The sequence below is a fragment of the Oncorhynchus mykiss genome, chromosome 11, assembly GCF_057628025.1.
Source record: "Oncorhynchus mykiss isolate SJ-2025 chromosome 11, ASM5762802v1, whole genome shotgun sequence".
Classification (NCBI taxonomy): Eukaryota; Metazoa; Chordata; class Actinopteri; order Salmoniformes; family Salmonidae; genus Oncorhynchus; species Oncorhynchus mykiss.
The window spans coordinates 59,908,878-59,923,334 of record NC_143032.1 but is presented as its reverse complement, the minus strand read 5'-3'; the positions used below and the strand labels follow the sequence as shown (position 1 = coordinate 59,923,334).

The following is a 14,457-nucleotide window of genomic DNA, read 5'->3' as shown; positions in this document are numbered from 1 at the left end:
GACTTTTTAAAAAAGCTAATTATTATGCTCACTCAGCTGTGCCTCAAAAGTAATACAAGTTATCTATTAGAAGTGTGATCATATACCTAAAATGTTCAAATATAATTTCACAATGGTCTGAGAAGAACAACATTGGCAGGGCAATTCAAACCTCATTGTTACATAACTGTTTTTAATAGGTTAATATTGCATAGGCTTACGCTTTTTAAGTCTTGATTTTAGTTTTTTATCTGAGCGGTAGATCTCGCCTTGCATTTTTACTTGTGTAAGGAAGTATGTGTGTAGCTGGTGTATAGGAGTCAGGCGCAGAACATCAGATATTAGTAAATAAACTTAGCCGACACCGACCTCGGGGACGACCCGGAGGACGAGGTGCAGGGCGATCCGGATGGAGACGGTGGAACTCCCGCAGCAACGAAGGGTCCAAGACGTCCTCCACCGGCACCCAGCATCTCTCCTCCGGACCGTACCCCTCCCACTCCACAAGGTACTGAAGGCCCCTCGCCCGACGCCTCGAGTCCAGGATGGCTCGAACAGCATACGCCGGGGCCCCCTCGATGACCAGAGGGGGAGGAGGAACCTCCCGCACCTCACACTCCTGGAGTGGACCTGCCACCACCGGCCTGAGGAGAGACATACGGAACGAGGGATTAATACAGTAATCTGCAGGGCAGGCGTCTGCCTTAGCAGACGTAGTAAATGGAATCAGCGGTGGTTCCCGTCTCCTCTCTCTCTCTCATATAGTCCCATGAACAGCACTCTGCTGGAGTAGAGCCTTCCTCTGACCAGCCCAGACCGCCCTCAGGCCACCTACCTGGGACAGGGGGCAAACCACTGCCTATTTAACACCTCACACCTCCCTCCCTCCCTCCCTCTACCCCTCCTCCTAGTACACCTCTCTGTTGTGCTCTCTCTGAAACACTGAATAATCAATATCCCACCATCCCAAATGGCACCCTATTCCCTATTTAGTGCACTTTTTTAAACCACAGCCCATAGGGCTTTGATCAAAACTAGTGCACTACATAGGGAATGGTGTGCCATTTGGGACATTACCACTGTCTAAATGCAGCATACATTGCACTACTCATAACTTATGGAGCCATTGACTAGCGCAGAACCATGTACTTCCTATCCGTTCCTAACCAGGATCACATTAAATACATATCATGGTCTGTAGGCTGGCAGTGTGGTTTTATGGTTATTGCAAAAATACCTGTGACCAGTAAGTTTATGGCTGTGCCTTCATGTTTTTCAATGTTGCTGGGTGTGTCTGTTTTACAGAAACAACTTTGTAGTGAACCCAGTGTACAGATCAAATATGTTGTTTGTATTGTTGTTGTTGGTCATCATCATCAGGGATTTACTACTACTGATATGAATGAGATCGTGTCAGTAAAAATGGCTGTCAGTAGAAACAGACCGCTTAGCAGTGTAATCATCATAGCAACAGGCAGCCAGGGGGCTTCTAGAGGTACAGTAGAGGTGTAAAGCTCTCTGAAAACAGTTTAGTCTGAGCAGCGGGTGACAGTTTGTGCAGTGGCCAATGCCTTAGTCTGCCTATTTGTGTGTGCTCAGGAGGTGGCATGCTTCAGATGGCTGGAAGTGGCAGACTCTCCCCTACTGCCTGGTGGGCTGGAATCAAACCACTGAGGTTCCCATGGAAACCACCTCCATCCTATCAGCACTGCTGCTAGGCGATGGTGATTATGATGGTAGTGGTGGTTGGGTTGTAGTTAGCAGTGTTCCAAGTCAGGCAGAAAGGATTTGAGGTGAGGCAGACTCCCTCACACAGCAGAGCAGAGCAGTGATCTAGCGTGGATTGTTACTGGCAAGGAAATGAAACGCACACACACGCACCAGGGGCCCAGTGTCACAGACCAGGGATCAGGAGCAGAAGTGTTACTGCAGCATGACATGGGAGGGTCAACAGGGGTGAAAGTAAGGCGGTACGGTCCAATATGCCGTCCCGGCCGAAATAAATAGTGGGGGTACATCGTACCGTTAAAACCTGAGCCTGTAACAATTAATACAACATGCCCAAAAAACTATAGGTGACTACACTATTATCTAACATTACTGCAGGTCAGCAGCATGTCATATTTGCGAATTGACTGAAAACTGGGTGGAGTGTGCTCCAAATTGCGTTGTGGTTTGAGGAGAACACTTGCATTTTGTCAAGGCTGAAATGAGTGGCCGCGACCGAGGCGTACATGGACAACAGTGGATTTTAGGTGTATTGTAACTGCAGTTGTAATGACATCATTTGAATGGCATCATGAAGTCTCTTTCCATTCATTAAATTGCTGGTGCAAATGCACTGTTGGGGTTTGAATGCTGAAGTTATTTTGTGAGTGAACGAATGTGCGCAGGTAGCTAACAGGAGCGCCTTTGTTAAGTGATTGTTTGACAGTAAGATAAAAACATCATGACTGGTTGTGTTTATAACACAATAAAATGCATAGGCAGCGTGTCCATAAGGCTAGGGGAAGCTAAGCTTTCACTAAAGTAAATATCATTATTTAAATTGCCAAAATTATATAGCCTAATTAGCTTAATCCTGTCTATACAGAAATAGTTTGGCCATAGCATGGTTTGGCCACAGAAGATCAGTAGCTTCTTGAAAGAAAAAGCTGTGGATTGTTTTAAATCGATAGTCGGAAGGGCCCGCAATTTGGGCAGTGTGCACTTCAAATACCATATAGATGATTGTTGAGTTGCGACTGTCAGTGAAATGCAGAGAGACCCAACCAGTCATACCGCAATATTTAAAAGTACAGTCGCGGAAAACTGTTTGGAAAGCAAATGGCTATTGCTGTAAAGAGAAGACAATGAAAAGACTCAAATCTGTCTATTATATGTCAAAATTCTTAACTTAATTGAATGAAAAGTAGCCTTTTGTGTTTTACCCCCTTTTTCTCATAATATCCAATTGTGATCTTGTCTCATCGCTGCAACTCCCCAACAGGCTTGGGAGAGGCAAAGGTCGAGTCATGCGTCCTCCGAAACATGACCCGCCAAACCGCGCTTCTTATCACCCGCCCACTTAACCCGGATGCCAGCCGCACCAATGGAGTCGCTAGTGCGCAATGAGCCAAGTACAGCCCCTCTGGCCAAACCCTCCCCTAACCCTGACGACGCTGGACCAATCGTGCGCCGCCCTATGGGACTCCCGGTCATGGCTGGTTGTGATACAGCCTGAGATCGAAACCCAGGTCTGTAGTGACGGCTCAAGCACTGCGATGCAGTGTCTTAGACCGCTGCGCCACTCAGAAGACCCCCAAAATTGTTAACTTAGGCTACTGTTCGCTCAACTATCTTATTGGCACCAGCGGAGAACATCGGCCATATCCCCGGTGAGTGTGCATATTCACTGTCTTTGTCATTGGGTCAAGGCCACTTTTGTTTGTTTTTGGACAGTCATTTCCTCCTCCAGGTTAGATGGACGTCATGTCGTATTGGTGTCTCCCCTTTTTGTAGGCCAATTATATGGATCAGACAACATGGTTTTTATTGATCTGTTTGTCAGTGTTAGATTAGGCTGCCCTGTAATTGTTGTAGTATAAAAACAAATGTGAGTGCAAACTTGAGTGTCCCGTACTGGTAAGAAATGAAATCTACATTCAGCCCTGAAGGTCACTATGTTAACGACGATGCATTACCACTAGCATGTGGTATGAAAATAGCCATTTGTCTAATGTGTTGTACAATATAAACATATCCACGACAAATGGCTGTCATTGGAGTATCAGCCAGGAATGTTAAACACTGTCCCTGCCTGCGTTGTACAAATGGAATAGTACTCTTTAGCCAAGCTGTTCTGATGAAGATGTTGTCTGGAGCTCACCCCCACAATCCTTCACCCTCCCTCAGGGGGCTGCACCAGTTTACCTTTCATTAGGGGATCAATGTGTTGATAAGAACCAGCGGTTTATCAACAGTTTATAAAGGCCAACGTTTGGATTAATCAAATCAGCACACATCCGGAGAAGAGCCGGACTCTGTAAACACAATCAGATCTGACTGCACAGATGGAATGAGAGAGGTGGGGGAGGGGAAGGGAGGGGAGGGGGGAATAGATAAGTAAAGAAAATAAATTTAATTAAATGAAATTAGAACAGTCGCCGTTGCAGAAATCAAATGTTTCGAGGAAATGTTCCCTTGGACTGCTCAGTACTAGACTGATTTCCATCAGTCTACATGAGCAGTGCTGAGAGAAGGCTGTAGTCACCACTGACTGTAAAATGGGTCCCAGCGTCTGTCTGTCCCCAAGCCTAGCAGAACACATCTACAGTGGAGGGCAAGACTCGCTCCTCCACTGACTCCCCATCAACTCTCTATCTGGGGAGAAAATGCAGTGTTGCAGTCTCACTTTAAAGGGACACTGATCACAAGCACAACTCATCTCAACTGTGGAGAAAGATAGCTCTCTCTCTCTCTCTCTCTCCCTCTCTCCTCGTCTCACTCATTTTCCCGAGAGACAGAGAGAGCAGAGGAATCCTCTCGGTTTCTCTGCTCACAGAGTGGAAGTTGGAGTTGGAGAGATGGAGCTGAGCAGAGCTTCAAACGACACATGTAATTGAGCAGACCTAGATAGGCTATCTGGGAACATGAAACAGCAACAGTTGTGACGGGAGGTAATTGCCTCCTAGGCCCCATATAATATCTTGTCGAGGCTTTAAACTCCAGCAAACTGCTGGAAGTCCTTATGTCGGCAGGTAATATGTTCCAGGCATCAGCAGCCCTGTGAAATGAAAGAAAGGTAGCACTGTTGTGTGTGTTTGTGTGTATGTGTGTTTGAGAAACAAAGTATGAAAGGTAGGAAATGTGTATGTGTTTGCCAGCTTGTGTGTGTTTGTATGAGTGTGGGAAAGTGTTTTACAGTATAGATTTTTTCTTAGGTTATGCATTGTTTTTTTTATGAATTAATGGAACTCAATAAAAGCAATGTGTTCATTTTGCATTCTCAGAGCAAAGGTGCTGTGAAACTCTCTCTTTCTCTCTGTGTGGGAGCAGGAATTACCTTGACATTTCTTCACTAAATTGCTTCTTGCGGTGTTTATGGAATTCTGTATCTTGATTTTAAAGCGCAGTGTTTTCCTGTAATAAACTAAAGTGGGTTGACACGTGCCATTGCGTTTATACATGAGTGATTGCTTTTTCATATGTGTTGACATTAACATTCAGTAGTGACCTCAGAACTGTTGAGGCACATGTCTTTTGATGATGAGCAACACACATTGAAGGCTTAGCAAACAGAAGTGAATAATAATCCATTACTGGTTGTTTGACTTTCCAGTCATCCTTTGCTTGGTTACTTCTAAATGCACTCAGTGTAACCCCAAGTATCAATGTCACAGAGGCTCCTAACCCAGGCAGGGAAATCAAGCGTTGTTGTGACCTTAATTGTCAGGGTGATTATCCTCTTCCCTGGCCAATGTCCAACGCCTTCCAGGCCCCTCCCGTTCTAGGACACAGAGAGGGAGAGAAGGGGTGGGAGAGGGAGGAAGGAGATGCGTTATTAGCTGACCCTCTCCTCTGCAATTAATGCAACATCTGTCCACACAGATACAGCCGCCCCCAATTCCCAGCAGTTTACCCTCTATATAACAACTAATAAACCTACAATGAGTGTGTTACTTAGAGGGTCAGGCCTGCACTGTTTCAGACCACTCCACTTTACTGCACACCCTACACTTTGTGTTACACTTCATTTCTATGCAGGTGGATGGTGGTGAGAGGAGAAAGATCCTGTTGAGGTGACAGATAAGAATATGCTACAAATTATACCCAGCATCAGCCTTCCTGATAGAGAAGTGTTGCCAGTGTTGAATTCATCTATTCAACACTGGCAACACTTCTCTATCAGGAAGGCTGATGCTGGGAATCAGTCAGTCAGTTAGTAGGTCTGTCTCCCTCCCACAGCTGAAGAGTGAAGTTAAGCCTCTCATTTCCTCTTGATTAACTGGCTCTTTGTTCCATTGGTGGTGGCACACTCCATGAAGGGCTTGGCTTTAAAACAAGCCTGCCACTGTGCTAATCTGCAACAGGGTTTTACCCCCCTCTGATCACAAAAAGGAAGCAAAGCATTTTTGTTTGTTGTTTGCAATATGCCTCCAAAGAGATTTGGGAGTTTAGATGTTTACACATCTAAAAAAATATATATACTTTGGGGAATGGGATGTTGAGGGAGTGTGTTGTGTTTGAGATGCAAAACCAATCATCTCAGTAAAATGTTGACAAAATGTAGGTCATTTTCACAAAGCTTTAGTTTATAAGTGTTTTTACTATGTGACTTGAATTGCTTGCCTGATGTTTGTCTGTCTGTGTGTTCTCTCTGTGTCTCCAGGCAGCTTCTATGGCTCTGAGCAGCCTGGGTCATGTGTATACAGCCATCGGGGACTACCCTAATGCCCTGGCCAGCCACAAGCAGTGTGTCCTACTGGCAAAGCAATCCAAAGACCAGCTGTCAGAGGCACGAGAGCTGGGCAACATGGGCGCTGTCTACATTGCTATGGGCGACTTTGAAAACGCTGTACAATGCCACGAGCAGCACCTGGGCATCGCCAAGGCCCTGACCAACAAGAGGGAGGAGGCCCGTGCCTACAGCAACCTGGGCAGTGCCTACCACTACCACCGTAACTTTGACAAGGCCATGTCCTACCACACCCATGTACTGGAGCTGGCCCAGGAGCTGGAGGAGCAGCCTATAGAGATGAGGGCGTACGCTGGACTGGGTCATGCTGCACGCTGCATGCAGGACCTGGAGAGAGCCAAGCAGTACCATGAACAGCAGCTGGCCATCGCTGAGGGCCTGAAGGACAGAGCTGCAGAGGGAAGAGCCTCCTCCAACCTGGGTACGTATTTATCAATCAACACAGAGGGACAGGGGTAGGCTGTGGGGAGTGGGCCGGGGGACTGATCTGGAGATCATATCCACCTATAACCTCTTTATTTTTAGGTTTCATTTCAGACATGGCTAACAAAGACTATTTCTAGTCTAGTACAGTGTTATGCTCCCCCTTAGAGTGGCTCCTAGGCCTGTCCCTGCAATTTAAGGACAATGTTCACCGCATTCCCTCGTGTTGAGAAAAATGCACAGAGCAGTCCCTCGTGTTAAGAACTATGTACAGCACAGTCCTTCGTGTTGTTGGCTTACCTTTTCTGATGAGCATGTGGGATAAGTTCTTCTATTTGGCCCTATCCATCCTACAGGATGAGGAAGCACCTGGTTGTTAGAAAGTTACTCTGGCAGATGATAGGAAGACGTAACAGACAAGCGGAGGTTGAGAAATGTTTACAGTGTGTTTGCTCCATCAGCATAGAGCCAGGATTCTTCCTCACAAGGAGCTTGGGAGGATGTGATGGGAACAGGCTAGAACAGGAGTGTAGAGGTCATGGTTTGCCCATGAGGGAGAGAATGTGTGGAGGTGGAGGCAGCATCAGTATTCTCCCTTATTGATGGTGGGGTGATATCCGCATTCCTCTCATGTTGTTATTCTCTGCTCCTGCTTGTCCTCTGCTTGTTGTGGGTTCGAGATACGACTATATCAGTAGTACATATGTTTACCTGTCTCTGCATACCACATTCATATACACTCACCGGACAGTTTATTAGATCCGTTTACGAAAATGGATCGCTCCTACAGACAGTGAGTCACGTGGCCATGATGAGCTATATACAGCAGGCAGACAGGCATCGAGGCATTCAGTTACTGTTCGATTGAACGTTAGAATGAGCAAAACGAGTGACCTAAGCGTCTTTGAGAGTGGTGTGATTGTCTTTGCCAGGCGCGACAGATCTAGTATCTCAGAAACAGCCACCCTCCTTGGCTTTTCACGCACAACAGTGCCTAGAGTTTACAGAGAATGGTGTGACAAACAAAAAAAATTCAGTCAGCAGCAGTCCAGTGGGTGAAAACAGCTGGTTGATGAAAGAGGTTGAAGGAGAAAGCAAAGAATCGTTCAAGCTAACAGGCAGGCCCACAAACAGGAAAATAACGGCGCAGTACAACAGTGGTATGCAGAACAGCATCTCGAAACGCACAAGTTGTCGGTCCTTGTAACGGATGGGCTATTGCAGCAGAAGACCACACCGGGTTCCATTCTTATCAGATAAAAAGAAGAAGAAGTGGCTCCAGTGGGCACGCGATCACCAACACTGGACAATTGAGGAGTGGCCAGGTACACCGGCCAGGTACACCCTTGCCTGGTGCAAGGAATCCCGATTCCTGTTGAGTCATGCTGATGGCAGAGTCAGGATTTGGCGTAACAGTCCATGGCCCCATCCTGCCTGGTGTCAATGGTACAGGCTGGTGGTGGTGTAATGGTGTGGGGAATGTTTTCCTGGCACACGTTAGGTCCCGTGATACCAATTAAGCAACAAATATTTCCGACACCTTGTAGAATCCATGCCCCCAAAAATTCAGACTGTTCTGGAAGCAAAGCGGGATCCGACCTAGTACTAGATGGGTGTACCTGGCCGGTGAGTGTATATTGCTGTAGCTTCTATATTTGGATGTTCCTTAGTTGTTCACAGTTGTTTTAAATGTTTAAATGTTGTTTAAAATGGAGGCCTAAGTAGTGAATGGTGTGAGAACAAAGGTCATTGAACAGCAGTCAGCTAAATATATTGCTATGTCCAGTCTACTGTTCTTATGTAGATTTACTGCAGTGTTGCGTGATACAGGATACATCTGCCTGGTCTGGGGGGGGGTGTGATGTGATTGGTTAGGACAGGAATCTCTGCATGGACCCAGAGCAGAGCAGACAGACAGCCTCAGTGACTTATCACTGGCTGGGATGTGCTAGAGTGATGAAACACCAACATATAACTATCACACTGTCACAGGAGAAATTAAGCCCATAAAAACCTTTTACAATTTCCATGGGAACTCTCCCCCCCCACCGGCAAGGATTTAATCAAATCTAGCAAATGAATCCTGGTGGAGTAGATAAATAAAAAAGAGAGAGAGAGGGAAGTTAAGTTTATAAGATCAGGCCTTTTGATTGGAGTTGAAATGTAACTATTGTCCCCTTTTCAAAGCCCTAGTCATCTGACGGTCAAAAACGTGCAGATCTAAAAGTATTAGCAAGGTAAGCTTGACAATCCAGGGCTAATCTAATTGTAAAACCAGTGTTTCCAGTATATGCTGCTACATCTTGGCTGCCACTGCATACCTCTATACATCTACATAGATGCATGCCCCAGGAAGACACCATCAGCCCCCTGCAGCAAGACCCCAGTCACCCCCTCCCCTCCTAGGGGAGGAAACACTGAGTACGGTTACATGCACACAATAATGTGATTATTGTGGATAGTCAGATGAATATAATAGTTTGATCAAAACGTTTACATGCTTTGCAAGAAGAACGGTTTCGAATAATAATTCTGTTTACATGGACACATCTAAAACCAGGCTACCTGAACGCAGAAAAGCGCCCTCAAAATGAAAGTTCTACCAAAGTGACCAAGTTGGAACATATTAAGTTTGTATGTGAAAACTACTTCTAAGACACATACATTCAGTTGTTCCCAACTCACTTCATTTGCGATAAAGAGGGAGGCTCGCACGACTGGTGTTAGCACATGCGTAGATCAAATAAATCTCCGGAATTCCGCTTAATAAGGTGTTTACATGTCCTAATAATCCTAATGATTGCTCAGAAAACCAGGTGTTTCAATCCTGAAGAGTCTATTGAAGCACCTGTGCATCAATCTAAGTACCATAATGCAAAAATCCCCATCACAATCTGTCAATTTAAACTAGAGATATTTTTTGCATGGGCTGTGTCTCAATCTACCGCATCAACCTATGTTGGCCTTCCGCATCTGCGGTGGAGGGTGGCCGATCTACAGTGGTGTTTGTCAGACCATGAGACATCCCCAAAATCGTTATTCTCACTAAAACGTCTGTAGCATCTGAATGGTTTGGCCTACAACTATTCTGACCACTCTGTGGTGTTCCCCGTTTTCCTCTACCACCCCCTTATGTCACTGGACTCCTCTGAAGTCCGTAACGCTGATGTGCCAACTTCTGTCTGTAGCGTCCAAACCGTTTGAGCTACAAGCTAATATGACCCCACTGTGGAAAGGGAAGACTCTCACGTACACGATGTTCTCCGTTTTGCTCAACAACCCCCACAAATGTCACAAGACTCATCTGAAGGTAACCCATACAAATAAACGGAAGTATAAGAGGTCGTTTTCTGCCAACAAAAAGAAGGGGTTAAATAGTGTTAAATATATCTCCTAGATGTAGGACAGACACTTCAAAACCTTATTCCTTATGTTAAATTTTTTGACTGTCTTTTTTGCCATTTAGGAATGTGTTATTCAATGCATTTCTATGGGCTACAGTAGTAAAGGCCAAATTCAATATTTTATCAAATCACTAAAAAAAAAAATATATATATATATATATACCTAAAGTGGTCCTAAAATTCAAAATCAAATAACAAAATGATCCATGGAATGACCATCTGAAAAATAATTCCATAAGTTAGCTTAGTACACCCCCCCCACACCCACCCCCACCGTGACTATTGCATAATGAGTTTAATATTGAATTATTAGTGTGCATGTAAATGTACTCACTGATAAAGCGTAGCCGGACAGTGGATAAAGGTGCCTCTATGGATAGTCAATACCAGCAGTGGTCGACGACATGCAGATGTCGGATCCTAATTTGATCACTCTTTTGCTGCAAAGGCTTATCCTGCTACATCAAAATGAGCAGTTCTCTTTCTCTCCATGCGGGGGCAGTCGAGTCATTGGTATCAGGGCTTGCTATCGAAATCATAATCTCTCTCGCTCACTCAAACGCTAAGCCTAGGTCCTACTTCTGCAATATTCAAATGTACAAAAATGTATCTGAAATGCAGCCATACTCTAACCATGTTTCCATCCACAGTTCTTATGCGAGTACAATCCTACCGTATCACAACAGCTGTGATGGAAACAGGAAGTTTCGGTATAATGTAATGTTGACAGATAATTTGTTCGTTCAACATGGTGGGATCTTTTTGTGTCTGTAAAATGAATTATGCAAGAAATGGAAGTGGTAATGCCTTTATGCGCATATATTGATATAATTACCATCATATTGAAGTAAACTTGGAGTCACACGATTATATGGTGTGTGGTCCACCCACTACGACTTGGGAAACCAAGCAGTTTATTAGGCTACAGATGAAAGAAGTTATAATGAACTTCACAGGGTGGTGAAAGTGCACAGTGATGAACTTGATGCTCTTTTCTAATAAATACAGAAGGTCTTATTCTGGTGACGTGATGATCGATGCTTGACTGGCGTTTGACAAATACAAATATTCTGACTCTTATCCATAATAATCTCATCATGTAGACTAGCCTACCTGCACTGTATCTGTGAGCTGTTGGCTAGAGCACACGTGCCAAGACCAGAGTAGGAACATTTGCAATTTAACAGTAGAGTTGAAATGTGATGGGAACACTGAACTTTCCATTTTTATTCGGTACATGAAAACTTAAAGCAAAAAAAGTACATTTTGTGTGCACTACGTCAACACACACTGATTTTTATCCACAACAAGTCCATTTGGTGGAAACACCACTGGTGGGAAAATGCACATAGTTTCATATGCAGATTTAGAATATTTGCATAAAAATCTGTTGCCAATTGGATGGAAACCTAGCTACTGATACACATTGGAATGTCTGACAAATAGATAAATCGCCCTTAGTCTGTTAAAATGGACTAAATTGTTCAATGACAATACCAACCAGCGGCCTAAGATATCTTGAAAGACATATTTTAGGGAGCGGTAATGAGGTGACCAATAATGGTTACAATTGAGATCAGCTGTGCCATCGATGGTTGCAATAGGCCCCTTGTTATTTGCTTATATTCCAATATATTCTATAGTGTGTGAAAACTGATAATAGGCTACTGTTTGTTTCCCTGGCTGAGTTGATGAGATGATTTGGTCTATCAGTTGATTGACAGCTGAAAGACATCGATGGGGCTTTAGTGAAGTGGGTCGAGAGCTTCAAGTTCCTCTGTGTCTACATCACTAAGGACCTGTCATGGTCCAAACACACAAACACAGTCGTGAAGAGGGCATGACATTGCCTCTTCCCGCTCATGAGGCTGAAAAGATTTAGCATGGGCCCTCAGATCCTCAAAAAGTTATACTGCTGCACAATTGAGAACATCTTGACTGGCTGCATCGCCACTTGGTATAGGAATTGCTTGGCATACAACCATAAGGCGATATGGTAGTGCGTACGGCCCAGCACATCACTGGGGCTGAGTTCCCTGTCATACAGGACCTCTATACCAGGCGGTGTCAGATGAAGGCCCTAAAAATTGTCAAGACTCCAGCCACCAAAGTCATAGACTGTTCTCTCTGCTACCGCACAGCAAGTGGAACCGGAGCGCCAAGTCTGGGACCAAAAGGGTCCTGAACAACTTCCACCCCCAAGCCAGCTGAACAACTTCCACCCCCTTTTTATTGGCACTGACTCTCTTGCACCGGCACTATACACACTCACTGAACTCTACCTACACACTCACTGAACTCTACCTACACACTCACTGAACTCTACCTACACACTCACTGAACTCTACCTACACACTCACTGAACTCTACCTACACACTCACTGAACTCTACCTACACACTCACTGAACTCTACCTACACACTCACTGAACTTTACCTACACACTCACTGAACTCTACCTACACACTCACTGAACTCTACCGACACACTCACTGAACTCTACCTACACACTCACACATACTACGCTGACACTCCAACACTCACACACACACACACACACACACACACACACACATACATAGACACACTTTCACACTCTTTCACAATCTTCACATATGCTGCTGCTACTCTGTTTATTATCTATCCTGATTGCCTAGTCACTTTTACCCCTACTTACATGTACATATTACCTCAACTACCTCAACTACCTAGTACCCCTGCATATTGACTCGGTACCGGTAGTCCTTGTATATAGTCTTGTTATTTTATTGTGTTACTATTCATTAACAAAATGGCACATTTTTCTTACTTTTAAATTCTGCATTGTTGGGAAAGGGCTCCTAAGTAAGCATTTCACTGTAAAGTCTACACCTGTTGAATTTGGCGCGTGTGACAAATAACCTTTGATTTTATTTGACCATCCCCACTCCCCAGCTCCAACCCTGTCTCTTTCATCATGCCACAATGATTTGGTCATTATTATCGTTCAAGAATCGGGCACTTTGCCACATCCATGTGTTAATGTTAAAATCCTCCCACCGCTAAATGGCATATTATTAGACCTAGCTTGTATCGTCATCCTACTGTATTATCATTATACCTGCCTATTATTATTCTTTCTTACAGGTATTTTTTAAGGAGTGGGGCAGTCCCACTTCTTTCGGAATTTCTGTTGCTTTTGAGCAATAACAGTGTTGAAAATTGGGAAAGAATGAGTCAAAGGGCCGGATTCGAACCAATGCCAACTGGCATACTGTATGTATGCCGGGGTTAGCGGGTGTAACCGCTGGACCAGACAGGCACTGAGGCAACCACTCGTTTATTCTGCCTATTGCTTGCCTTGAACATGTAATAAAACAATGGTCACACTTTATTTGGATAGTCCAGATTATCATACTATCAACAAATTATCTGTTGATTATCAACTGCTAGCTGGAGTTACAGTTAGGGTTAGGTTTAGAATAAGGGTTAGGGTAAGGTTAGAGAGTTAGGGTTAGGTTTAGAATAAGGGTTAGGGTAAGGTTAGAGAGTTAGGGTTAGGTTTAGAATAAGGGTTAGGGTAAGGTTAGAGAGTTAGGGTTAGGTTTAGAATAAGGGTTAGGGCAAGGTTAGAGAGTTAGGGTTAGGTTTAGAATAAGGGTTAGGGTAAGGTTAGAGAGTTAGGGTTAGGTTTAGAATAAGGGTTAGGGCAAGGTTAGAGAGTTAGGGTTAGGTTTAGAATAAGGGTTAGGGTAAGGTTAGAGAGTTAGGGTTAGGTTTAGAATAAGGGTTAGGGTAAGGTTAGAGAGTTAGGGTTAGGTTTAGAATAAGGGTTAGGGTAAGGTTAGAGAGTTAGGGTTAGGTTTAGAATAAGGGTTAGGGTAAGGTTAGAGAGTTAGGGTTAGGTTTAGAATAAGGGTTAGGGTAAGGTTAGAGAGTTAGGGTTAGGTTTAGAATAAGGGTTAGGGTAAGGTTAGAGAGTTAGGGTTAGGTTTAGAATAAGGGTTAGGGTAAGGTTATAGAGTTAGGGTTAGGTTTAGAATAAGGGTTAGGGTAAGGTTAAAGAGTTAGGGTTAGGTTTCGAATAAGGGTTAGGGTAAGGTTAGAGAGTTAGGGTTAGGTTTAGAATAAGGGTTAGGGTCAGGTTAGAGAGTTAGGGTTAGGTTTAGAATAAGGGTTAGGGTAAGGTTAAAGAGTTAGGGTTAGGTTTCGAATA

General features: G+C 44.3%; 1 protein-coding gene across 4 annotated transcripts in view; it reads left to right on the top strand.

The window, feature by feature from the left end:
* Window positions 1-14,457, top strand: part of LOC110535069 (tetratricopeptide repeat protein 28) — a 330,426-nt gene that overhangs the window by 258,222 nt on the left and 57,747 nt on the right. For all 4 annotated transcript variants that reach the window (XM_036935884.2, XM_090190664.1, XM_090190663.1 and 1 more), the window contains one exon: window positions 6,350-6,857. In XM_036935884.2, coding sequence (XP_036791779.1) covers window positions 6,350-6,857 — 508 coding nt within the window. The remainder of the gene's footprint in view (window positions 1-6,349; window positions 6,858-14,457) is intronic.